Genomic DNA, 27,839 nt, shown 5'->3' on the forward strand with positions numbered 1-27,839 from the left:
ATCGCACTTAGTTTCCTGTTTTTCTTGTTTTCGCTTTTCGAAATTGAGTGAGTTGATGGATGTTGTTACCTCACACTTAATTATTAACGCTTGAAAGCCCCTCTATTGAATTTATTTATTTATTTCAAAGAAAATTTATACTGAACCATGTAATTTTTAATCACATCAAAATTTTTTACCACAAGTGATTTCCAAACTCCCCCAAATACGTTTATTCTAGTCTAGCGGTGTAAGATTTTTTCATCCAGACTGTTTAACTTTGATAAAGCTTGCCAGAAATTGATTACCAAACAAACATGAAATTCTCTCACCACAACATATATCCTGATTATTGCACACTTGGTTGATCGTCTCAAAGAAAATGGATTCAAATCATGACGATGAGTTTTTCAAATATTGTAAAAGTTAACTAATTCCAAGCCATTTTGTTAGCATGCAAAATTAATGAGTGTTACAAAGTGCTGGAAATCTCGACACTGCGGTTCCCAGTTTACCAACATCCTGCGGAAACCGAGAGTGCCAGTTTGTCTCAATTTTGGTTAGAGGCAAGCGCTCTAACGCAGATTATCAATAAGCCACACACTCGGCTCGGCTCACGCATTCACCAAATCGCTGGCAATATTGTGCCCTCTGCTGTATCTCCCCTTAGCGCAAATATGGAAGATAAGAGATAGTCTGCGCTTTCCTCTAAGCACGCAGCTGACCCTCGATTTTCCCTCTGAGAACCTAAATTGTTTAACGGGAAGCCCGCTTTGTTTTATGCCTGCATGTTCGCGAATTTTAAGGCTGCGTGTCAATCATCACGAAATCGCAACTGATCACGTGGGCGCGAGATGTGACACTGATGGCAAGGTACAACAGATCAGCCACGGATTGATTAAATTTTCATGTTCTTGAGCCACACTGCTGATTTTGAGGCACGTGGTCGAAGCCGTGACTTTGGCTAGCAATGCTACGTCTAGCTGCCACCAGTCAAAATATCAAAAAGCGCGTGACGGAAAAAGTTTCAGCCCTTTGAGCCGTTTTCGGCTTCAGTCGTTGAGCCAGCCACCGCCTCACAGTTTCGCGGCTAATACAAAATACCTCTTATTATTATTTTTTTAATAAGCTTTTAATTTTACATAAATCATAATGGAAACTGCACAGTTATTGTAAAACTTACTCTTTTATGATATTTAAAATCAAACGATTAAATTGGAGATCTTTCTGTGGTGTCGCATTCAATTTTCAATTTCAATAGTTTCGATTTCTGAAAAAGATGTATGGAATAATTTTATTTAATTTCTAGTGCAGTCCGTACCTGGACGTAGGGGACGATGAGTGTTGGAGCCGTCGGCGCTGCTGATAAGGCAAGTAGTTGGTCTGCATCAAAAATAGCGAATTGTTGACACAAGTGATTTCTGCTTGTCTCCCACCGCCTGCCGTGTTCGACATCCAATAAACCTAATTCGCCAAGCGCATTTTGTATTTAAATGTGTGCACTGCCCTTGTTTCCAGCGCGTTATCGCAATTGCATTGCAAAATAAGTGCAAGGTGCGTTGCCTCTTCCCTGCTATCGAAGCGGGATTCCATCTTACTGGCCGAAGCCTTATCTTACATTGCAACTACAATCAATTGTAATTCGCAAAGAGAGACACTGTAAGGAGTTCTATCCAGGTGGTTCGGTTCTGTGAATTTTCATCCGAGCCAAGGATTCGCAAAACGAGCACATGACCGCCCTATTTTTACTCTATGCGCGTGATTTTCAGCAAAACAAATGTGTTCTTTTGGGTTCAGAAAGTTAAGAGATCTTTGGCGTGGGGTTGCGAAAAGTTGGCTTCAATTTAGATACTTGTTGTTGAATGCAAAACTCAACACATCGCATCGCGGCGGCGTAAAGTGGCAGGCGTCGACTTTCCTCTGTGCACTTAGGACCCGTTCGCAGCACATCTCAAGGGGTCCTTGAGGCTAAAAATTGGTCATCCATTAACAAATTCTAGTAAAGATGAGTAATGCTCGATTGTTTCTGAATTTCACAAGGTCGCAGTCTCAAAGGCCTCTTTTAAGGTGCACCAAATTACTTATTTTTCAGCTGGATAAGAACGAAAATGAGAATAGGATATTAAATAACGGGCTAATTTATTATTCTATAGTTTGTAAGGCTTAAATTATCATAGGTATTTTAAGAAAAATACTCTAAAAATGATTATAAGCAGTGTTTATAGACACTGCATTGATAGAAAATAGCCTGAAAAGATCAGTCGTAGACTGTGATAAAAAAATAGAATAGCAAAAACGAAAAATATTCGTTTTTAACTCATGATCTTTTTAATTTTCATTACTCTTAGCTATGAACTAAAAGAATCTGAATCTGTGGCTATTTTTTATGCAACAGTTGAGCATAAACCATCTATATATCAGTCGTTATCCACGGAAATGGAGAAGTGACACACCATAAGAGGCCTTACTACTACACAAACAGACTCTTTGCAAATAAATGACGAATGAGTTGCATTTGTATTGCTTTACTAGCCGAAATAAGCGTTAGTTTCCGTAATCCTAGGTCATGGTTGCGCTAGCTGAGAGTTGGAGGAGCAATATGATTGCGTAGGTCAACGACCGTGCGAAATCCTTCTTGGCAATCTCAATGTCAAGCACCGACATTGCATCAGCCCCGCCGATCACGTTGCAAGCAGTATTCGCTCTTGTTAATTTTTTGCGATAAGCGGGCCATATCACTTCGCATTTGAGTTTCAGTGACCTTTCCCTCAAGGTTTCCTCCCGGCAGAGGAGACGAGGCGCACTCGATAAAAAGCCGACTTTTTGCGCGCTTAGTTTGCGAACATCGCAAACCGGTCCCTCTCAGTGCGCCCGCCCGCCTGCCTGCCACCCCTCCGTCGGGTGGTGCGAAAAATGAGAGAGAGAGAGACAAGCTGATGGTGGGCTGGCAAATTGACAATCAGGAAGTCTGCCAAGTGGCTGTCCCAGCGGCGGCGGCAGCCACGGAGGGGAATATGAATATAAGCAGAGACATCAGAGATGCGTATCGGATGGTCTGCATGGGTCGCCAACTTGCGCCGCAAAATTTGCAAAAAGAGGGAAATGCGCCAGACGAAGAAATAACAACTGGTATGGAGGATAACATGCCTTCTCTGAATTCGTTGCGGGAAATACGGCGATGGTTAGAGACTAATTTGCCAAAATTTTGCAAAAATTGAAATTTGCAAAATCTCATATTGAGCATTAGAAAATGTGCTTTTTGGCTTCACGACTCTTTTTTTATTGATGTTTAATTTTTAGCACAGAATTATCATTTCCTTGAGGTGCGCATTCATCAGGTCGAGAGGGTGCAATGCAAGCAGTGCCGTTGGTGCTCATTTGTTGCGAGGATGGGGGAAGAGTTGCAGCATTCCGAATCACACTTGGGGGCAACGATGGTTTCCCGGGGTCCTGGGCAGACCAGATTGCGAATTCAGCTGCGGCGGGTGCCGAGCGGCGGCGGCGGCGACGACGCCAAGGTCAGCAGCCAGCAGAGAGCGAACGAGAGAGCCGCGAGGAGTGTGTGATCCTGCTGGCTGGTTGGCAGATTTCAGCGCTTGCAACTTGCTAGTGACGTCATTTCAGCATGACGAGCGGGGAGCCCCTTCCCTCGCGGTTCACAAGCAACGCTTCGTTATCGTAGGTCGGCGCTGGCTGGCTGGCTTCGGCTCGCCTGCTTATAGCACACCACATTATACATTATCCCCGCGCGCGCGAATAACTGCACGGCCCCGCGGAGACTCTTTTCTCCACCAGCGCCGCCGAAGCTGCTGCTGCAGCCGCCATTAGCAGTTTTTCTTTTCGTACACACACACACACACACACACACATAGTCAAGGACGTTTTGGCGAACTGCCTCTCTCGCTGCCTCTCAATCGCCGCGCGCCTGGGGTGGGGTGCAAGGGGGTAAAGTGGGAGCAACGGCTGCGGCCCGCCTGCTTAATCGCGCTCTCGCTCGCCGATTATTTGCCAACGCGACTTTACATAATTCGCTAGCTCGCCGATCGGTCCGTCCACCGTCGCTCTCGCGTCTTGTCTCGTCGCAGCAGTGGTGTAGAGAAGAGATCGTCGCCGTGTCGCTCGCTGGGCCAGCCCCGTGTCGAACGCATGCGGTAGCCTCCCTCTCACCCCCACTGACCCCTGGACTTTGCTACCACCCTTCAGCTTCGAACATGAGTGACCTTTCACTGGTGAGTCCGCGCTCTCTCTCTCTCTTCTTTCTCTTCGCATCTCTCGAACGGCTGGGGGCGCCCTCCGAGGCTTTCCGCCAGCCTTGAGGGCGTAATACGCGATAAGACTGGCCTTCTCGGTGGAGAGGTCTCTGAACCCACTATCACCAGCCACTTGCAAGGCTGCCTACAGCCCTGCGAGACCAAAATCGGTCCTAGATGACGTTCGTTCACAAATTTGTCTAATCTCCACAGGCCGATCGTTCGAATTTGCATTTATGCAAGTCATCGTGGCTCCGGAGACTCAGTCTGGGCCACACGTTCTCATTTAATTTTTCCTTTGCCGTCTCGGTCGCGGATTCTGCTGCCGCATTATTTTGCCGTGTGTAAAATCAGACACTGCAACTGCTGGTGGCGTAGGTCAAGAATCGACAAGCGCAGCAAACCCCTTCCACCGGCGGCGGCTCGTTCGCTATAACAGTTGCCGCCACTGTGTTCTGCTTTCACAATACTCTCTGGCTGCAAGATGCAATTAAAATTTATGCCAACGACCTGCCCCGCGCGATAAATGCACTCAACCTACTAGTTGGCTGATTTAACACATCCTTTTTGCGAGAGTGCAGCACTGTCGCCCGCCGCCGCCGCGCTGCACCATGCAAGCATGCACGCTTTTCGCTTCGTGCTCAATTCCGTACACACATATATGTACTCGCACACCATATGTACGTGCACACAAGTACATAAGGGGGGTACGTGTTTGTATGCAAGTGCAGTGCAGTGCAGAGTGCAGTGCGCGATCTCCTTTTTGCTCGCGAGCACTTGTTGGCAACTACTGATGGCCTGATCGCTTTTCCCCAACTGGCCGCGTTTTATTATTTATTTGGAAAAGTCCATATATTTATTTTCCTGCACAAATCCTGTCGTGTTTCAAGTGTAGGAAGCAAAGTTTTTACACCTTTGGTAACGCACGAGATTGCCATTGCAGAAAGTTTGATAGCGCGTTATAAACAAAGGTGACCCGTTTGGCTTTTTTCAATTTTTATCACTGAATAAACACAGCGTGCTTTTTATCAGTAGTTGCCTATACACGCGAGGAAATTTGGGCACCTTTACTCCCATGCCGAGGAAGGAGTTAATTTTCAGAAATAAAAACGAACAACAGAAGGCACTCGACCTCGATTAAATTTTACAGTGCAAATACGATTGGATCGAGTCGGCGGGCGATAAAAAGACTTCCGAGAATCGAAAGCGGTCGAATCCAAAGTCGCAATAGAATTGAGAGAACGCTGAATCACTCGGTCTCTGGAATAAGGAGTTTCATTGATGTAATCGAAAAAGAGGAATGGAAATCTGTGCGCATGAATACAAACTTGTCTGCTGACATTTTAATAACGTGTCATTAATGTGGATTGCTTCAGTTGCTTTTTTAAATAATTGTGTAATTGTCAAAAGAGGATGCAGTTAATTACGAATTTTGACAACTTTCTCAACACGCTTGTCCGTTTTTCTTGGCAGATTTCGATTCCCCTTGACAGCGTTTGCCTTGAGAGACGTGGAAAATCCTTAGTTGTAATTAAATAAATAAAATGACTTCTATAGTATGGAGAAAGTGCTCGCCTTTAACTTTATAGCTATGCTTTTCGCAAATATTTTGTCATTGACTAAATCCTCAAGGATTAGGTAGTTTTTTCGGGGTTGCGCAGTATCATTCCCAATTAAAAGTGCGCAGTTTCGCAGTTTCCCCTGGCAATAGGTGCACATTCAATTCCCAAGTGCAGCAATCATCAACAATGGAGCGTCCCCGAAGCTCTAATCTTTTTTCAGTAGAGAGATTTCCTTTAAATAATTGACGTGCACCGCGACGGTTTTGGGAGCCACTCTATTATTCACCCCTTGATGAAGATTTTTGTGCAAACAGCCCCTCGTCCACCCCCACGCCCCCCGCCCACCGCTGGCCACCATGCATTATTCCGTTTATCCACTTTTCCGGAATAAATCGTCCGAATTATAATTCCCGGTGGCGTTATCGCAACTTCTAGCGCCGCATGAGATACTCCTTTTAATAATATATAAATATTAAATCGCGGCGGCCAGCGCAATCGCGTGCAGAGCTGCGCCTTTGCAACTATTAGCCCTCGCGCGCGACCCCCGCCGACGTGGCATTAGAGCCCCCCTTATTTTTATCAGTTCGGCACTGGCTGCCAAAAAACGTCGACCTCCAGTTAACGACTCGCAGCGCGCGCGAATCGATCCGCGACGCGTGCTCCACGATTTTGGACACAACCAATTGACGTGCCTCAATGTTGAAGCATGCGTCGCTTGAATTCACGATTAAATTTGGAGCACATTGGCAATAAAGTAGATAGGACATGCATTTTACATTCAAAAGGGTGATTGATTTTTTCTTGATGCAAAAATCGATAAGAAATTGTTTTGATTTAATTTTGATTAAAAGTTACTTTATGCGATTTTCTCAACTCTAGCAGAAATGTGTGACTTTGTTTCACGCATCTTAATTATAATGTACTATACTCGTTTCATAAATTATTCACAAATAATTTGAAACTTTGAATCCCTCTCCAAATAATGCATTTTAATTTCAGTAGGATTTACTCACAAATAATACAACTTGAATTACCCTCTATTTGTCCTAAAGAAAGACCTCTGCAGAACATTTCCTAATTCGCTCGCAAACTGCGGTTTTTAAAGCGTATTATATCCTTGACAATTCAACTAAACGCGTGTGCTTTGGTGAATAAATATGAATAGTTGAAGCAGCTGGCGGTCGCCTAGCTTTGCGACGGTATCAGATCAAATGCAAATTTGTGCGCACGGCATGAAATATGCGCGCAGAGTGCTATTTCTTCATCGCTCATTTCGTCTCGCTCGAAAATGCTGATTTATACCAAAATTACTATTCCTGAAAATATGCAAAGGGCCGGCTCCTCAGCTCTCTCATTATCATTCGGGTGTTCTTAAACGTTCGGCGAGATAACGCGCGCGCGAGGTGCTTTAAATTATCGCTGGGCGGCGGACGACGTCGACTTGGCACTGCTGAATACTCAATGAGCGAGCATTGCCACTTTTGAGACTGGTCACGGAAGAGCAAAGCAAAAGACACAATCTAATAGAGCCTCCCTCCGCGCGCGCTCGGCGACTGACCTTTTTATTCGGGAATTAACTTAACTCCTCGCCCATCGCATATCAACCCCCGTGTATATATTAAATTATTCGTATAAAATGTAAGAAAAGTCGAGAGAATATTAAGTGATCGCGTATTTGCATGATTTGGCTTATGCATTGCACATTCGCACGCATGCTGCTAAAAAATAATAATGTCACGCGCGACTCTTGGCTGGACACAAGGTCTCTTAAAGCCCATTTCAAATGCCGCCCACTTCCATTTCACGCTCATCTGACAGTGAACGATTTATCTCACGGTCGTAAAATTAATTCAAATTTAATTAAACATTCAGATAATCTGGAATGTTCCAAAGCATTATGATTGAATTTGCTATTGTTTCTTTTAAATTCTTTGAAAATTTCGATGTCAGCTAATCGTTTAACAATATTGATTTTTATTTGATGAAGTAGGGGCACTAATAATTATCAAAATGATATTTGAAGCATTGAGAACAGGCAAAACTATTGAATATATTTTTTACCACACGTCCATACCCAAGGTTTTAAGGCCTGAGCGTTGACAGTTTTGAGGGTTTGTTGTTCCAGCATCACATACAGCAGCTTATTGTTAGTAGGTTTCTCCGCGAAAATTGAAATGGAAAATTGTATGAAAGTGGGCTTATTTTTTCTACAAATCCAATCTCAGAGATGAATCTATTTTGAAGAATGGTCACATCTTCGGCGCACATGCTGCTTTCTGCAGGATCAAAGCATAATTTCAACTCGAAAAATACAAAATATAATAACATGATATTGTTAAATTTTAGGGATTAGCTTATTCTTAGTAAAAATCAGATAATGTTCGCGGTAGGACCTTGGTCTTTCTCCAAATAGGCTTTGTTACAAACCACAAATACGTCTTCACTGTCACCATACCAATAAGAATGAAGTACACACGATTCCCTCTATTCGCACTGTGAAAAGGTCGGTTCACCTTGACAAGCTCAAATTCTTGAACAGCTAAATGCGGGTTGAATAAACACTCTTTCGTTAAGATATTTATCAGCAGTTATTTGCAACTTCACAGTTTGCTTGAATTGTTTCGTGGACCAAATTATTTAAATAATCTATAGGAAAGAATTATGGTGCGCAGTATTTTCCTATATTATGAATTTTATTAAAGTTGATGTTGTTGGCTGCGTGTGTGGACTGCGACTTGTGGACATAGGACGACATCGGAAAGTAGTAGACTGGGCTGCGTGGCTGAATATGTGTAGTGGTGAGGCTCGGAGAATGGGACGGAATAAAGACTCAGGACGTGTCCGAGTGGGTTCGTCAGGGACTTCGGTGAAGCGGGGCGCAGCATCCGAAGTGTGGTACGGCTTAAGCCCAGGCGTGCGATCGACAACATCGGGGACGGAAGCTACATCGTCTCGCTGCGATGGTGATCTTACGTCTTACAGGGTCCTCGTCCAGTTTGTCCTCAGGTTTGGTCCGGTCGTCTAGGCTGCTGCAGGAATTCTCTCTCTTTAGAATTGGGTCGCGTCGGTTTTTCTGATGGCTGCGACCAGTGTTATCCCTTGGTGTTTTCGTTATTTACTTTGATATTCGGCGTAGCCTAACGGAAGCTTTGAAGTTTGCCTTTCATAAATTGAGAAAACCAACAAAAAATGATTTCCTTCCAGTTTATTTCTTCTAAAAAGTCATCATACATATAAAATTTAATAAAGCAAATCACAAGAAGAATAGAAGGAGAAATTGAGCATTACGTCTGTAATTTTCGCGGATTTCACGAACAATTTACCTATTGTTTGATCAAGGAAAAAAGACTTGAAACCATTTCATGTTATTCTCTGATAACACTATTTTTATTTTCTTCTGTAATAAGATTGATTTATTTTTATCTAGTTTTATTACACTCAGTACATTTGCAGTTAGAAAATAGAATGATCGAAAACTCTTATCACCTTTTCCTGCCATTTCGAAATTCGAGTCAACTTTAGAGTGCAAGTTCATCAAATGTCTATTGACACGTATGCGACATCTTAAAAATTTCCCATCAGCGGCGGCAAAAACGTCGGTTTTCGTAAAAATAACACCAAATTGCTTCACCTTAATTGTGACTTTGTGAAAATATTGTTTTTCGACTGTCTGAGGGTTGGATAATATAGTATATTTGCTTCAAAACAGCGTGCTTTCTTCTTCGTTTCATCATCCCAAAAAGTCTCTTGCTATTGGACACCACTATTCAGGTGGATCTTGTGTCAAAACACACGGATAAAATTGGTTTCACAAGACGAATCAGGCGTTTGTTCAAAATTTTGTTGTTGGCTTTATTTATTAGCCAACACAGCATTATTTTTTACGTTTTTATTATTATCTCTTGGTGTTTTTAAAAATTTGTGTGAAATTGCAGCGAAAACAGTTTATGCCATTGCAATTATCATAACTAGTATTATTCTCTAATTATTATGAGTTTGTTTTCCTGCGTTTTCTCGGGGATATTATTGCCACCTAACGAGTGAACAGCTTTTTGCTGCTATCACGGTGAATTGGTGTATTTCACGCCAAATTTGGCGCGGCGTTACAGCACATAAAACTCATGCACGCGTTAAGCGCACCTTAAACTCTTTATTAAGCCACAGAACAACATACTTATCGCCGCGCCGCACTGCATTTATGCTAATTGAACGCGAACCACGTGACTGTGGCTTCAATAATAACAAACACAACTAAGCTGGCTCGGTCGGAAGAAATTAGCAGCGGCTCGTTCCGAGAGGAAAATCGTTTTTGAATTGAAGGATAAAAACGCGAGGCGGCGGGCGGCGAGAAGGAAAGGAACGTCGTGGTGGCGCGGTGCGTGAATTTATATTGTGCACATTAAGTGCGCATGACACGGACGAATTGCCAGGCGCGCACGTTTGGCAGTGTGCGAGTGTTTTTGACAGGACTGACCCACAAGGAGAAGTGCCGACGACCGAGCTAGCCGCACACGAGAGTTCTTGACGGCCGAAACGCTGACGAGTTTTTCGCATTCGCATGTAAGTCGCCAATTTTTGTTAATCGAGGCTACAGCTTAAACACTAACTGCGATATTACTTTTAAGAAATAATTTCCTTGATGTTTTAGTCGTGAAAATATTTGTCGAGTTCTTAAAGTTTGCTTATTTTTCTTTCGTGCTGTAAATAAGTTGAGTCAGTTGGGTAATTTTATTTGATCCGACGATTCACAGAACAATTCTTAAAAATTTACGCTTTTATGCGCAGCCCATGCTGTTATCGCACACGCGTGACGCACTGCTTGCAGCAAAGCATGAACTATCATTTTTAATTCATTGCACTTTAAGCGTTTATGCCGCACTTATTTTCCTCTATATATACCATACAATTGACAACAGCTGTTCAGTCAAAAGTGGGCTGTAGGCGCCACGACGCGAATTTGGCCCACAGTCCAGCTCCAATGACGACGCGAAAAAATTTTGTCATTTGATATACGCTGGAGAGCCAAGCTTGCACCATTATCGCTATTACGTGTCATTGACGTTAAAAGGGCACAGGGAAAACAAAGGAAATAAAAACCTTGTACAATTGGTGATTTTAAAAGAGTCACCCGGCGACATTTTAATAAAGGGTTATTTCGCTGCACACCAACACACCAGCCTGTTTGCATTTTTTTATCAATATTTTCAGCAGGCGCACTAGTAATTAAAAATAATCGCAATCGCTGAAAATTCTGACCACAGGAAATGACTGTCGCAAAAGAAAATTCCCGTGAAAGAATTAAATACATTCCTGTTTTCATATCTCTCTTATTTATGCAAAGTTAAGGGAATTTTCACCTTTATTTTAAAAATTTTGTACAATTGCGCAGCAGGTAAATGAAATGTTGTTACGCGTTTCTTGTGTGCTTAATGAGATGAAATCACGGAACAAGAAATTTATTTAAAAGGCTCAAATATTTTCTAACTTAAATGTGACTTATTGTTTGCATGAATGCATTCCTTTTTACGTGTTGCATCATAGGCGTTGAAATTGGAGATTATTGCGCTTCCGTTTTGAAATGGCATCTTTTCAAGTTACCAGGAAAACTGATCAATTAGCTTTGAAGAAGTGGGAGGTGTCAACTCAGGGAGCTTTGCATTTTAATCGTGCCCTCCACATTGTCCCCTTTACGTTTCGGAGCGACGCAAATTACGAATTCCGGGGGCCAGCAGCGCGAACAACTCATCGACTTGCTTCGCAGGCGAGTCACACACGCGTGCAATCAGCATAAAATTCGCGAGCCGTTTGAACGACCGTTTCAGTGGTCACACGTCGCGCGAAACGCATTTTCCCTTCGTGCGCACGGCCGAGCACTTTGCGACCGGAAATGTCTCGCTTTTGGGCACCTGAAGCGACCACCATAGGGACTTTAGGCCGGCTGTGCTATTATCTGGCGCGAAATTGGCATGTGGGCCACAGCCAGCCAGACAGGAAATTTCGGCAAGGAGAATCGCGAGAGGCCATTAGCCGGTTAGAAGAAAGGTACAAGGAAAATGTGCCGAAAATTTGTTACGAGCCCCGCAGCTCGGCCCTAGCTATTATTTTTACGCGAAGGGGCGAAATTATAGCCTTCTCCTTGGCAGCGGAAAATTGTTGCACGTGCAAAAACGTGGTTAATTTTATCTCCGGAAGTGTGCTGGCGTGGTGTGACACATTTTTTACTCAAGTACAAAAACCTACCAGTCCGTTTTAAGAGCAGTCGATTGTATAAAATATTTTAACAAATTGCTCCTTTTTAAGTGTTATTTTTTCCTCACGATAATTTTGTGGCTTTCGAAAAGTGTTCAATTTATTCCATTTGAGTTGATACTCATATTGGTAAAGACACTCTTCTTCAGCAATATTTCAGAGCGTTTTTTGTATGCGTTGGTCGATCCTTCCAATACATAAAAATTACCTGCAGGCAGGTGCTAGTGCTGGTTTTTTTTCATCGGGCTGGATTTCGCACGTTTCTCGGAAGCAGAGATGAACCTTTAGGGGAAATAATGGGCTACTCATTTTTTTGCTGGAAATTATACACCATCTGTGTTTGAGTTAAAATAGAATACACTGAAATACATAGCAGGAAGCAATATTAGCAATTATACCATGGGTGTGGAAAGGAAAAGATTAAAATCTGAAATTGATTGGAAAACTTTAATAAAGGATTTGAATGTGGCATTTAAGAAATGGCGTGTTGAGCTGTGAATATTTCAATTTTGGCTGATGGATTGCGCAAAAAGCCATTCGCCAAAAGTCAATCAGAAAAAAGCCGGTGATGGCATTTTCTCACGATCAGAAAAAGCTGGCTCCTAGCCCTTTTCATGAGAATATTAATGTAAGCCGGCTTTTTTCCTCTAATGCATTCGCGGAAAGGGAGCTGCGGAGAAAAAATGGCACACACGGCACGCACCACTCGCTTTTGCATTACAAATTTTCACGCGATATCAATTTGCGAAATAGGTTTCCTGCGCGCGGAAAATCGTTCCAGCGGCAGCAGAAATAATAACGAACTTTATTATACACTCGGCTGCGATATGGGATCGAATTTCACGCAGCTAAGCCGCGCGGCGCAGAAATTGCATGTTGGCCAGCGCGAAATTCGGGGAAAAGGCAAGAGCAGCCTCATGCTAAGTTCAAATTCTTGATTATTCATACACACACTCTCTCCCCCCGCATTAAGTAGGAATGTCGTTGGCTGAAAAATATACACATGTATAATAAATGTGTAGCGAAATGTGTGTGTGTGTGCGCCAGTTATAGGGTTGTGAAAAACAGTTCATCGACCGCTGCTCCAAAAAAGAAATTATCTCCCGCGATATAAATTCTATTTAGAACCTACACCGCCTGCGCTGCAGCGTGATTGAACCTGATTCCGTTTCCTTGCCATAAAGGCGAGCCACCTGTGTTTCCCCGTAAGACATTCGAATTGAAATTTTTCGCGAGTGCTGTTTTTCACGTCCCCGGTGCGAGCAGAGGCCCGATCGGCCAGTGAGCGTGACTTGTGCAATTTTAGTGGCGTTTTCCTCGCGTGAATCACGATCTGCGAATCTGCCGCTCTTTCCTATACACTTTGTATGTGCCATTAGGGACATGCGCGTCCGTGCGTCAACCTTGCCCCTGCTTTTCGCCAGCAGCCGGTCGCCCCTGCTACTCCGCCAGCGTTATTTCCAGTCGCTCATTCCAGGAAAACGAGCGAAAATTTCGGCCAGCCAGAATTCGCAAGCAGCGTTTCCTTCTATCCGGCAGCCGCACGCGAATCGCGCGGCGCCGACTTCTTTCTTTCGCTCCTTCCACCACGCCGGCCGGCACTAATTTGTAATGCGGCAAAGGTGCGGTTTGCGAAAAGGCAAAAAATTGAGGCCTTCGCGCGCCGCGCAGCCAGACGAACGGAAATCAGCGCATTTTTTCGTGGAAAACGAAATTTGCATTCCGATTAAAAACGAGTCGTGTTGCTCGCTATTAAGTACAGTTAGCAATTATGGTGACTGTCTCTCGCTGCGCACAGATTTGCGTTGATTAATTTTTTTCTCCATTGTCTGGGCACGGTTAAGTGTTGACTATCTCTTTGCATTTTAATCAGACTTAATTAGGATACACATTGGTCTGGAGAACATTTTCCAACATTTCCGTCGTGAAAAGCCTTTCTAACTCGATATACTTACAAATTTTACAGTCACAAACGATTTGTCGCTTTAACTTGTAACGAGTATGTTGTATACAAAAATATTTCTGTTGCCATTGCATAAGTAAATCCTCATGTTTGATTTAAAATGAAAATTTATACCCAGGTAAAACTACATGTCAAAGAAAGGAATGGCTGTGAAATGACAAAAACACCTCCTCGATACTGGAAATCTTAATTTTTTATTACAAAACAAGGATTTCCTCCGTCATTGAGCATTCACAGTTGGATGGATGTTATCAAAAATCGGAAAAATGCGGCCGAGCGCTGCACAAATATTTTAAGTAGGATTGAGACAGGACACCAATTAAAATTAACCTGCTTTGTTACCATTAAATTAAAAAAATTGCAATTTGAATAATATTATTTACAATGTGTACAATACATAATGTAATTAGGACCAAGCAACTGTTCAATATCAGATTTTGCCGTGTGGCGCCTTCTCGCCACTACTGTCCTACTACTTTGCATTTAACCTGTATCGCCAGGTGGCAGTACAAAGGTGTGCAACAATCAAAGCACCCTTACTGCACTTTCTCCCCCACTGCACCTTAAGCCTCGCACGACAGCAGTCGCAACACAATATTCTCTCTCCGGCTAGGATGAGTTTTCGTGCGAGGATGTTCTAGAAACTTTGATCTCGAATTAATAAGACCCGCACTACGGGGTAAGCTGTAATAATTATTTGTATTTGAATGTGATGTTTTTATTGTTATGATCATTTATTGTATTTTTGATTTTTGATTATTTATGTAATTTCAGTCCTGATCTCGGTCCTGATCTTGGTCTTGATCTTAATTACTAAACCACGAGACCTGAATAAAAGTCGAATTACTACAATGAAGAGTACCCATTCACGTTTGAATGAACAGGATGCCGTTATTCAAGAAGACCGAAAAATTCTTCAGTGCTAATCAACCCCCAAGCAACAATACGCATCCGAATTCAGGCAGCACGGCGTTCAATGGCAAACAAAGCTCGGGGAAAAAATGCAGATTGGAAGCAATGAGTGCGAGAAAACGGAGCGAGAGCTGGGGGACCGGCAATCGAAAAATCGAACAATGCGTTTTTCCAAATTAATCAGCGAGCGCGCAGCGAACACTCACTCGGGGCCTGCCTTGCCATGCCACCCCTTTACCCCTGCGTGCGTTAATTTTTTCTGCCACTTTTGGCGAGCTGGCTGCACTCACGCACACGGAGGGCGAATGCAGGCATTGCAGGCAGGCGCATGCACTCGCACCGAGTGGGTTTTTTATCCGCGCTGCACGCATCCGTCTATCCAAATAGCAGCCCTTTTGTCTTTGGCGGAAAGGCAGGCGGGCCCTCATGTACTTAGTACATAACGGCGGCGGCGGCGGGTATATAGGCGAGCCGCCAACCGGAGTGCATGGTTTGCAGTTGCACTACGCACACTCAGGCCCATCCAAGTTTTGGAAGGGCAGCGCTGCAGCCACAGCACACGCACGGGCGAAAGACGAAATGCAATGCACTCGGTTCGGCGGCAGGAGAGAGGGGGAGCTTAAAATTGAGGGCCAAAAAACTACGCCAGACCAGACACTCAGTTGTTAGTGAGACAAAATAAGAGAAGGTCGGCCGACGATTACGAATCCGGCAGTAGCCGCCGCTAGCTTTTCGGGAAATTTGCTTCGGCAAGGGAGACTAGGTGAGTCGGCCACCAATTTTCTTTTTTCTCCGACTCTTTTCGGGAATCGGCAGTAATTGAGGTCGGCAGTTTCCGCGGTGCGACGCGTGTCAGCGTATAAAAGTGCATTGGCCATTGGTGCCTGGCGAGCGCTACCGCTGGCGAGAGTGCAATTTCGGAACCCTCGCAGTGCATCGAACAGCGCCTGCCTTTCGCAATTTCTTACTTTCCCCCTCGCCAGCTTGCTAACATGGCAAGGGATGGGCGGTGCCTGCTTTTTCGCCCCTCGAAACCGCGACAGCTTTTGGTCTTTTTCTGCAAACTTGCACTTTTATTCAGCTACATATATTTACATATTTTTGGCCGCAAATATACCATATTGTGGTCACTCACGCGCACTCAGATTACAAATTTTAAATGGCTCAAGAATATTTTATTCTTGGTCAAAACATTTGTTTTCGGAAGTTGCGCCCTATTTTGTGAAAGCACTTAATTTTCGTATTTTTCCACTGAGCCATTAATTTATTGAGTGATTATTGGGATATTACTTTCGACTGTTTGTTATTCACTCAAGCCGTTAATCGCAGCTGAGCTTAAACTTAGCAACCAGACTTACAATGAGTAGAGTACACACACATTCATCTCGCATACAATAACGCGTGTCTACCCGTCTGGAATGTATCTTATGTAGATACGTAACACAGAGCACACTTCTTATCAACCATCGAATGTTACCAAAAGTTTAAAAGTGAAATTGAGCAAGACTGCTGAAACTACCCAAATTCGGTGTTATTCCTTGTTTGAGCTAGCTCGTTATTGATGCATGGTTTTGAAACTGGGAGGGGCAGGAATGATTTTTGGAGAGAAAGGTGGCATAAATGAAATTAAATCGAACAGCAAGAGTAAGAGTCATAATTTCCAGAATAAATGGCAGCTTAATTAAATATTTTTCTCAACAAATTTTCTGCTTGAGAAAAAATGGCAAAATCTGCCATCTCACTCCCAAATTAGTTTTGATCCAATTTAAGTATCATGGATTCGTTATAGGCATAAGCCTTGATAGTCTTGACAAAAAATTCCTAGATTTGTCATGCTGAAATATAAACATTATCAGTTTATGGGATGTGATAATGATTCCTAAACGTCTGAATATCACCTAGCCCTAGTTATATGACAATGTACACAACATTGTTCGTTCTGCATTGAAATGATAAAGTAACATGAGAGGAATGGTTTTAAGGAATTTCTTTTTTACTTTATCATCCAATGTTAAGAAACATCTAAAATTATTTAAATAGCACAATATTTTGCTTTCCTTGTATTTCTTGCAAAGCTAATTAGGGAATATTGGGTAGTCTCGACTTATAATTTAAGTGGAGGAATGGTAAACAACAGCTCATAATTAAATTTAAGCAAACTCAGTTCTAATGAACGTGACTTGAAATCCTATTGTAATTTAGTTCGCTTGTTATGGTGTTATTGAAGAAAAAAAACAGTACAAATGTTTTTACATCATGCCAAGCAATTTCTGGAAATATTCTTCGCACAAAAAATCTATTGTTTATGATGAATTAGTCGTGTTTGATAAGTATTTTTGACAAAGCTGATAGTAAATTTTTGGTCTTATTCAATAACAAAATAAGAACGCAGAATTCATAAATATCAAACTTCTCCTCGAAGAAGTAGAATTTTTGCAGTCTTCGATTTTAAAGTGGTTCAACACAGGGTGACTATTGAAAATTATTTTAATTGTGTGATGCAATAAGAAATTCATTGACAATTTGTTTCTCAATTTGGAAAAATCAAAATGGGACACATATTTTACAGCGCTTGGCCACACTTTCTTGGCTGATTTCAATTCAAATAAGGAAGCAGTCCTCCCCGTTTGAAAAGCATATTTGCAGCTACTTTTCTTAATAAATTTAGTTTCTCAATTTTGGCTTCAACTGAATCCTAATGCATTGGCAACAGGGATTTTCCAGGCTTTTACAAAATTGGACTTATTCCTACTTGAGTGCATATCACATACTCAGCAACCTTTCTAATTAATCTTAACAATTTATAGGATTATATTTCAAGAAATATGGAAAAACAACAACTTGCACCGAGGATTCTATTTTTTATTTGTGCTGAAAATAAAAATACTGTCGCTTCCTTATCATTCGACAAATAATCTGCTCTTTTCCGTGTTTCCACTCGGGCTTCCCAATTTGCCGCCGGCAAAAAGCGCAACGCGCATGGCTCGGCGACGGTGTTGAATGCAAACGAAAGCCACCCCACCCTCGCGGAACGAACGCAGGCCCGCACATAGATGGCCCTGTGTATCGCAGTGCATCGTGTGCATACACACCCCCCGCGACCTTGAATGCACTTCTATCCGTTCCATCGATCGCCGCGCCTCCTCTTGGGCAAAACACTGATCTATGGGGATGGGGGAGGCATTGGCAAGCCAACTCTCCACTGAGGACGGAACAATCATTTCATTATAGTTCGAGGCTACATTCGCAAAGGTTGTGCCGATTGATGCGAGCCAATATTTTTTTCATTTCGCTGTTTATTTCCATTTGAATCATGGGTAGTGAAGCGGAACTGAAGGACCTATCGCTCATTTACACCACCTCCAATGGCAAGAAAATCAGGCTCAGCTACAAGGGAACAGAGGAGGTTTGTGAATAGTCACATGACTTTTTGTTTTTGAACCTGTTTCGCCACCTTACTCGGCTCAGGGTGGCTGACCGGAAGTGGCCACGGCTTTGCATGATAGGATGTAGGGACGCGATCGAGTCAACGGAATTTTGTGCCATTTTTCTCGAAAAGAATTCGGCATTATTTAGGGAATGCATTTTTTGCGTTCGTTGAAGGCCATACGCATCATGGCGAAACGCACCCCCATCGACATCATGGCGTCGTTCGCGATCGTTTCGTTCGCGTTCGCGGCCCTGCCGCCTGCACGATGCAACCGATCTTTTCTGCCTGCCTTCTTCGCGAAAATGCGCCGGAAAATCGATCGATCTGCGGCCGCTGCTTCGCTTTTTCGCCACCCGCATGCCCCCTTAGATTCGCCCCCGGAGAATGCGCTCTCCCTCTCAAGCGAAATCGCATTTCCGTATCCCGCGCGCCTGACCGCAACCACGTTGCTGAATCATGCACGCCATCATCAATTTCGATCTTGCTACCAAAATTATGCCATTCGATTATTCGCTCAATAAATTTTTTTAATATTTTTCAATTGCGAATTTTCGGTTTGCAAAATTATTTCGCCACTGATTCGGTATGATTAAATGTGTTGATTTCTAAAAGTTCTCGGACGTTCAATCCGGGAATCCACGTGTTCAGAAATACCTGATTGAACTTTGGCATCTGTGAGCTCTAATTGATCTGATTAAAGCTTAATTACCTTAATTAGACCAGCGCCAGTCAAACTATACTTTAATTAAATTTAAAAATATGCTCTCAGCTTCGTCATTTTTTAAAAAATTCTTGGTTCGCGTACGTATAGCTTCAATGTAAAGAACATGGCTACCTGAAAAATAAATTGCTATTCTAGCCCTCCATGTTCTTACGACACACTGTGGTGACACCACTGCCAAAAACTAAGTGTTGCAACGGGACAATTTCGACACTTTATTTTTAATCCCCTGAATCCATAGCCCGTGTAGGGCCATTACTTTTAAGTAGCTTCTGCAAACAATATTTTTGAGACATCTATTTACACATATTTATAACTTACAATGAGCATGAACATGTAAAATTCACGAACCATTTCACAATCTAAATGTGTGGAAATAGGAATGCGCTTCGTTTTTTTTACGGAAATTGATAATTTAGCCAGCGCCATTTTAAATTATTGAGTTTTGTGTGAAATGTTTGTTTCCGTACAAAGGGAAATTGAGAAATAGAATGACATCAAGTAGTTGTCCCAATGTTTTTCGCAACTTAAATTTACAGCTTTTACTGTTGACGATATTATCAACATACATCGGTCCTCAAACATTGATTTTCGTTTTGTCACCATGATATTTTCATTATATTCAATCTCTGGGACAATCGAAAGAATGTGCGCTTTTTACGCTCAACTCGGTCTGAGAGTTGGCAAGGTGTAGCACAGATGTGGAAACATTTTCTTCCCCTCAATACTTTTTAGGGATTCCTCACGGTAGGTGAAAATATTAACAACAGAAAAGGGGTGGTAAGGAAAATTCCACGTTAGTAACAATAGGGTAAAAGAGCTAAAGATTTTATTTTTGCCCCGCACTCCACCTTCCCATGTCCCACGAAGCTGCAGGGGTTTCACTATTTTCCTCGAACAAATTGCAACACGTGGGCTGACAGGGTAGACGAGTTCATCCGCAGTGTGGAGCAACTTCGCTACCTGTGGCCCTCGCTCACCTTACCTGCGCGGCGTACGACTTTATTAGTTCAATGGTGACCACATGACATCAGGCGTAAAAATCTCTTGATGGGTTTTGTAACTTGCAAGGCGTCATATTCTTCCAAGGGGGATAACAAATTTCTCCTTCGTCAGTCCGGAATGCTATTTAAGTAAAAATACACGGCCAAGAGTTTTCAGCTTGCTGTTGAATTAGTTACCTTCCATTAAGGGTTAGGTTTTTATTTTTGCGTCAGTTGTTTAGCTATTTTTGCAACGCTAAAATTTGTGTTTCATTGTTGGAAGTTACTGGGGAAAGTTGCTGAACATCGAATTTTTTTCATCCTCGGTGGGATGGCGAATTCCATGAAAAATCCCGTTTAACCGCAAAATCTCTCAAATGTGCTGCTAAGCAACAAGCATAGCAAGACAAGTTTTCAAATAATTTTTGTAGGCATAGGGATGCGTCCGATCGTAAAATTCTTTAAATGCTAAACCACGTGGCGCCAATTGACGAATTCGTCTGAATAGCTGAATACTAAAATAGCTGCAAACCGGTTTCGTGAAAATGCCTTCTTTGGCGAATCTCGTTTGTAAACACAAAGCAGCTGTCGCGGTCGCACGTGGCGGCAGCGTGCGGTGCGTTTTCAAATAATGCGCAAAATCTACAAATTCAGCTGTCGGCATATCAAAGAAGGTAATCTCTTTAGGGAAACTCGCAAAAATTCGTAATGCACACACCACATAGATAAAAAAATATACCAATAGAAACACACGTGCAGAGATAAAATTTCGCCAAATCTATCCGGACTTATTGATCTTTAGCTCATAGAGTCGATATAGAAAACTTACATATCTGCGACGATTGCCACTGCTGTTTTCTGTAATACCAAATTTTTGCAACACTGCGATAAAAATTGTTATTGGTAAAATCATTTCCTTGTGTGCGAATCGAATGATTCTATCTCATGCAATGCGCTTCAAAGAATTGAAGGAAGTGACTTAATTTGTGCCAACTGTTTCAGATACGTTTGTGCGGCGAAGAAGGCGGCGGCGAGATGGGGAGCGCGTCACAGCAATATTGTTTGCGGTGGAACAACCACTACAACAATATGATGAATATATTTGGGAACCTGTACGAGTCGGAGTTGTTCGCCGACTGCAGCCTGGCCTGCGAAGGCCAAATAATCAAGTGCCACAGGGTGGTGCTCGCCGCGTGCAGCACCTACTTCCTCGCCATGCTCCGAGACATCAACGATGGACACCCGGTTATTGTCCTCAAGGACATCCTGTATGCCGACATGAGGGCCCTCATGGATTACATGTACCGGGGCGAGGTCAATGTGGGCCAAGAGCAGCTTGCCAGCCTTCTCAAGACTGCCGAGGTCCTTAAGGTGGGTCCACTGGGTTCAAATCTAAGAGGGAAATTCGCATAGACGTGTTTGAAATATTTTTAACTTTTTGCGTTCTTAATTTTCAGTTTTAAAAAATCCTCATGTTTGAATCTTGTCTGTAATAAAAACCTGTGATTTTAATTTGACATTTTTCTTTAAAATTTAGTTTAATGTAACATTTGTTGAAAAACTACCCTGTTTTATAAACCTGTTTATTGACTGGAAATCATTATATTCCTCAGATCAAAGGTCTGGTCGAGGAGGGTCCCCATGGTTTGTCGAGCAATGGTGGGCTGGCTTCGCCACAGTCGCCACCAACTATCACCACGTCGGTCAATTCGGTGCATCCGAGTTTATCACCACCGCATTCGAATCTTCTGAACCAATTGAACAAGTACTCCAACATGTACTCCAAGTCGATTCTGAGCAGTTCTGCTGCCGCCATGGCCGCGGACCGCGCGCGTATTGGCATGCCCATGTGGCCAATGCCCCACCTCCCACAGGGCATGCCCCCGATGGCTGGACACCCTCACAACACCAGCACCAGCTATGATTCGCCTCTGAAGCGCAAGAAGTTGCACAGCAGCGTCATCAGCAGTCGAGACACGCCCATTCTCCGCAACGTCCTTGGACAAAATTTGCCCTCGCAAACCGCAGGAAACTTGAGTTCAACTTCGCCGCCTGGCAGCAGCCAGTCGCCTGCAGCGGACTCCTCTCAGCAACCTGTTTCTCTAGTGTGCCATCCGGAAAGAGTCCAATCCAACGGATCTGCGCATAGCAGGGTAAGCTATTTCTTTTTTTTTTACCTCCAAGATACCTTTTTTACTGGCAAATTTTGAATATCTTAGTATTGTAAAACAATAATAAAAATCTCTAGATACTAGAATTTGGGTGTAATTCCCAATAACAATAATTTTGTAATATAACAAATCAACTTGATCAACAGCAAATTCATAAAATATTACTTTCCACTGTGAAAACTAATCATTAATCTTTAGTAATTTCGGAAGTAATTCAATTGCTCATAAAAATCTTCAATTTCTTGTGCCTTTTTTTTGTCCCAACTTCTAAGATTTATTTATATTTGTTTTTATTCAAGTTACTAATACCAGTCACTCTAGATGCTATTGCATTTTTTGCAGAGCTATAAGGGAGAAGCTGCTGATGACGACCATCACTCGTACTCTGAAATGAATGTTGATGATGAGGTTAATGAGGCTGTAAGTTTTCTGTGTCCATTCTTTGAAATGATACTGATGTAAGTCGTTATGATTTTATAGACTGGTAAAATGATGATGCCTGGATCTACACACCCCACATACTCAGGAGACGTTAAATGTAAGACAACTAATATTTTTACTGGAGACTATTCTTACTCGTAAGGGAAAATTTGGCGTTATTTTGTAAATAAATAGTGAATATGTTAGTCTTTAATTTTTTAAACCAAAGTAATCGCATTCAAAGTGCAAATAATTAGTTTCAACAAGGTTTGATAGACAAATTCATCAATATTTAGGAGCTAAGCGATACTTTTTTTGGGAATTGACCTGCTCACTTGTAAGTTCATATATGGCCATACAATTTCAATGGAAAAATCGCCCTTTGTCATAACTGAAAAAAATGTTCAGCCATAAAAGTAGACTTGCATTAGGACAGTTAAAGAAAAACGCCCAAGTTTTTAAAATTTTGGTTTGGTATATCTCTGACTTTTTCCATTTACAGCTGGAATCGCGGCCTACGTACCAGCTACAAAGCCAGAATGGAAGCGTTACAAGCAGTACACAAGAGCTGACATCATGTCCGCGATCGATGCGGTGCGCGGCGGCATGAGCGCGTTACAGGCGGCTCGCAAGTACGGTGTGCCATCGCGCACACTTTACGATAAAGTGAAGAAACTTGGCATAACGACTAGCAGACCATTCAAGCGGGGCAGCTTCCAGTACAGCGCTGGCGCGCTGAGCGCCAGCCAGGAGAACCTGAACCACTCAAGCAGCACCAATTTCTGCAACCAGTCTGACGCTGAGGAGCAAGTGTCGTCGGACACGATGTTGGAAAAATCAGACGACACCGGCGCTAGCGTGAATTTGCGTCCGAGCCGGAGTCCAAGCCCGGTTAGCATGCCAGCGCACTTCATGAGCGGCCCCAACCCCGGTATCAACTTCCGCTCAAGCAGCAGCCCCAGTCCGACGGGCAGCAGCGGCGGTAACCACAGCCCTGACGAGGTGGAAGATCTCTCTGTGTCCGGCACTCGCAAGTCGTCACCACTGCCAGTCCCCACGACCCCGGTGGCTGTGCCCATCACCCCCCTGCACCCGCACATAGTGTCCCTCAAGGACAGCAACACCCTCGAGGATGCCTCGCCGGTCCGGACCACGACGGTCGGCGGTGGTGACGCCGAGCACGACTGAACCACTGTCCACGCGCTAGTTTGTCGACTACCATTCCCTCCTTGTTGCCTAAGACTGCTTGCCACATGATTTTTCTATTGACTCATACACATATATACATTATTCGGTTCGTTTGTTACGACTTTTAAGAGCAAAACCACGCATTGGACGGCCAGAGAGAGCTTCACGGACATAATTTATTATCGGACTTTGGCTGACAGCAGCCAACTAGTAACGTTAGGCTTTCCCTTCGAGGTAGGCAGGCGTTTTTAACCAAACAAATCAATTTTATATCAGCAGAAGCCATCTCTTCAAGTCCAATGCCGATCGTTGCTGGAGAACACAATTATTCGAATGGTGACCAATTTTAACACATATTGTTGATAGAAACGCGCATACATATTTTATCGTTTTGTTTTCGCCGGTGGTCTGAGTAGAATTAAACGATAATTGATTTCAACAATGATGTCTCTCAAGCCAGGTCTCTGCTGCATTGTTCGCAACATCTTACACGTACACAGAGTTTTGCCGTGGTCGAGGACACTCTGCAAAGCCTTTTTTCATTGTAGCTCGCGATATCCAAAAAGAATTAAAAATAAAATAAGAGGGCAACAAAACAATCACGCCGTTTTTGCAGATTGTCTACACACAGGGACCAGTTTATCAAAGTGAACTTAGAAGCTCCATCAGTGATTGAAAAAGACTTTTAAAATATGCAATGCTATATGATTTCCTTATTTTTTCCTTCCGGTCAGTCGGGAGGCACAAACAACCATAAGACTGAGAATCACTCTTTCATTATAACATTACTACTTTACCCCTTCAATTTCTAATTCACACACTGTTAGTTGTTTTGGGAGCTTGAACGTTAATAGACTGAGAAATCACAGAAACACATTACACACACACACACACACACACACACACACTTACTCGCGACGACACACAGACTCACAAAGTTTAAACCTTTAGAGAGGCAATTATTATGAAATGCAACATTTGGCCCGGTTAGGGAGATTTGAACGGAAAGGATGTATATAGCTTGTGGATAGAGGAGATGCTTGGGAAGTGCGACGGTATTTGATGCAAAAACTAGACTATGGACGCACTAACAAATGCATTGACACAATGATTACTTATAAATATTTATGTAACACACAACCTAAAACATACTGGGGGGGCTTGTAATTGTTTCAATAGTTTTTAGAAGTATAACACACATACACGCATTATATTATCCGGACTTTCAATTAACTTTTTCGTACTGTTTTTATCGATAATAACGGTTATAATTACTATGCTATTATTAATAATATCTAAAGTTGGATTTTACAGTTTATTCGCCATTTGTGTTTGCAATTTGCTCAGTTGCAATGAATGATCACTTTCTTATCTATAGTTTGTTCGTTCGTTCATTCATTTTGCCTTTAATCGAGGAGCGAATTGCTGCTTTTTATTGACTGATCCAGTTTGAGGGACTGTGTGTACGCAACTTGAAGGCAAGGCGGCCGCTGCTGACTGAAAATTTAATCAAAACAGCCCCGCTTGAGACGAGTACACGCGCGCTAGTCAATGAAAGCTTAAATGATACTATATCAAGTAATTATCACTGCCAGAGATCAACTCAAGATTTTGTAAAAGGAGAAGACACATTTTCTACTTCAAAGCAAATGACTTGTTTTCCTTGTTGAAGCAGAAATTAATTAATTAAAAATGTGTTCGTACAGATATTTTAGTAGCGCTTTTCTCGAGGGCACGAAACTGGAAAATCCATCTTTCTTTTTGAGACAGATAATACTATACAAAATACTGGTTTTGCGTTTTGCTTTAGTTGGGCTTAAACGAAACCATGTTGAATAAAGGTGCGTCGGCGACCGCGTTATTCGATTGTATAGGAATATTTTTCTCTTAATATGTCTATACATATGATTATATTTAGATCTAAAGACTGAACTACATCTAGTGGTGTTACACGCGCGAGAATGATATGACATCAAATTGTTAAAAATGTAAATTGGGAAAAAAGAATATGCCTTAGAAGAATCACTACACTCACACACGAACACAAATACATGCAATGAAGGAAGACCACACATGAATTATCGGTAAAATAAAAAAGAGACGACACATTATATTTGGCGGAGTGTTAAGCTACTTTTACACAGGCACAGTTTGCAAATGGTGGATGAGGAAAATTGACAAAAAAATATAATAATCACATTTGCATATATAAATGTATCAACTATTAAATGCCTCTCAGATGTGCTAACAAACTGCTGACTCGCAGTGCCCCAAGGGTACAGATTTGGTGCGCCTGTGATCGGGCGGGTGGCATAACTGCTTCATGTCAGGAATCGGAGAGAAATGGAGTTAAGAAGCGCGGGGACGAGGATTCTCGGCTAGAATCACAACTCGCACACGCATTGAAGGAATTGCCGCTTTTGTTACACACCCGTTTTGGAAAATAGAGAGGAAAGAGTTGAACTGTGTTAGTGTTATGCCATGTGAAGATTTTGTTGAAAGCGAAATTTGTTGTGCTGTAGTTTTTAACTGTGCCTTGGAATGTTAGAACGAGCAAGAAAAAAGAAATCCACATTCACACGCGTTTTCCGCGAGGGCGGTCACATTTTTTGCAACTATTAAGTCGAACTAGAGGTTTGCGTTCTCAACCGCGCGCGATTTGCATTATTTGAGAGTCAACGCTCACGAGAGAGAGAGAGACAATTTATGACTTGCGTCTAATGCATAAAATTTTTAAAAAGTGCACCACTCATGTTTGATGCTTTCTTGACGTTGCACCTGAACATGAATGACTTTATTATAAAATCGACTCATTGTGTTTCCGCAGAAATATTTTGAATGTCAAATTTGTAAAATTTGAGAAATCCCAACTGTGCAATATTTAGACTTCAGAGCAACGTGTTGCTTTTTCAAGAGGGTTATTTTTCCAAAGACTGAAACACATGAAGTGTGAACACACGACATACAATTTAAAAAACCTCTGCTTTTAATACCAACGATGTAAAGTAAAAACACACTCACTCCCCAGTTGATGACACTTTGTGCAGACTTCAAACTAATCAAACGAACGAAAGCCAGATGTATACTCCATCCATATTGTTCAATAGCCTAATATTGTTTGCAATCCATAGAAAATCAAAAACCGCAAATCAAATACAATAGGACATAGATTACACGTGAAATAAACGGATTATATTTACACTGCTTCTTATTATTTGTTGATTCACTTCTCTTTTCTGTTTTAATTGGCTAATTTGCGGCTCTTCCATCCCCTTGCCTTATCGTGAGATTAGGGGGGGAGGGGAGCGGCCGAAAGTAGGATTTCGCATGGTCCATAGTAATATTCACACAATGTAATTTTCATCATTTGAAGAAGAACTTTGCTGTCGTCGGAACAGTATGTTGCAGTTTCGTTCAGTAATCTGTTTGTCATTTGATATATTTTTGTACCGATGCTACTGTTTCTGTTCAAATGTAGATGAAAATGCGAAACTAACTTCAAGTGATTGTTGATCTACCTCATTAATTAATTTAGATACTGTGTTGGAAACAATTACATCATTATTGTGTACAGCCGCCGCGCAGAGGAAGGGCAAAAATCGGATAAACACAACCAATGCCTTATTTTGACCAATTGAGAATAGCTTAAATGTACTACATACATTTTACAACTTTGAGATAATTATTCAATCGCGTCACTCCCCAATCCTGTAGATGTACACACAAACACACACATAGAGATGAACTCACTTGACATTCACGCATATTATTTTTACTGTCCATAGATTTGTGCGCGCGCGCTTTATATTATTAAAAATGTAAAATAAAAACGTGCTACTTTATTAACCGCCTCTTTTTTCTTGTCAACCCACCTTCCAGGTTGCAGACCAAATAGTTAAAGTGACATAATAAACTTTTCAATTAAAATTTATGACAAACTAGAGGAAAATGGATAAAGATACAAAGTTATAAAATAAAGATAAAGGAAAAGATTAATTATTTTTAATTTAA

General features: G+C 42.2%; 1 protein-coding gene across 6 annotated transcripts; it reads left to right on the plus strand.

Moving 5' to 3' along the window:
* Positions 1-3,805: 3,805 nt before the first annotated feature.
* LOC135941876 (longitudinals lacking protein, isoforms H/M/V-like) lies at positions 3,806-27,674 on the plus strand. Of its 6 annotated transcripts, none has more exons than XM_065487639.1 (6): positions 3,806-4,208; positions 21,052-21,420; positions 21,663-22,202; positions 22,542-22,640; positions 22,701-22,758; positions 23,143-27,674. In XM_065487639.1, the coding sequence occupies exons 1-6, from the start codon at positions 4,191-4,193 to the stop codon at positions 23,826-23,828; spliced, it is 1,770 nt and encodes a 589-aa protein (XP_065343711.1). In that variant the 5' UTR covers positions 3,806-4,190; the 3' UTR covers positions 23,829-27,674. The 6 variants fall into 6 exon arrangements, with proteins under 6 accessions (XP_065343711.1, XP_065343713.1, XP_065343712.1 ...); XM_065487641.1 differs by lacking the exon at positions 3,806-4,208 and adding an exon at positions 10,180-10,351; XM_065487640.1 differs by lacking the exon at positions 3,806-4,208 and adding an exon at positions 15,539-15,678.
* The last annotated feature ends 165 nt before the right edge of the window (positions 27,675-27,839 follow it).

Source organism: Cloeon dipterum, chromosome 4 (genome assembly GCF_949628265.1).
Source record: "Cloeon dipterum chromosome 4, ieCloDipt1.1, whole genome shotgun sequence".
Classification (NCBI taxonomy): Eukaryota; Metazoa; Arthropoda; class Insecta; order Ephemeroptera; family Baetidae; genus Cloeon; species Cloeon dipterum.

Excerpts from the sequence above, each read along its gene's own strand:
- LOC135941876 (XM_065487636.1), top strand. The coding sequence starts at position 18,229 with ATGGGTAGTGAAGCGGAACTGAAGGACCTATCGCTCATTTACACCACC. Across the intron at positions 22,203-22,541 it reads ACGGATCTGCGCATAGCAGG|ATGCTATTGCATTTTTTGCA; the intron begins GTAAGCTATTTC and ends CAGTCACTCTAG. Across the intron at positions 22,641-22,700 it reads ATGATGAGGTTAATGAGGCT|ACTGGTAAAATGATGATGCC; the intron begins GTAAGTTTTCTG and ends ATGATTTTATAG.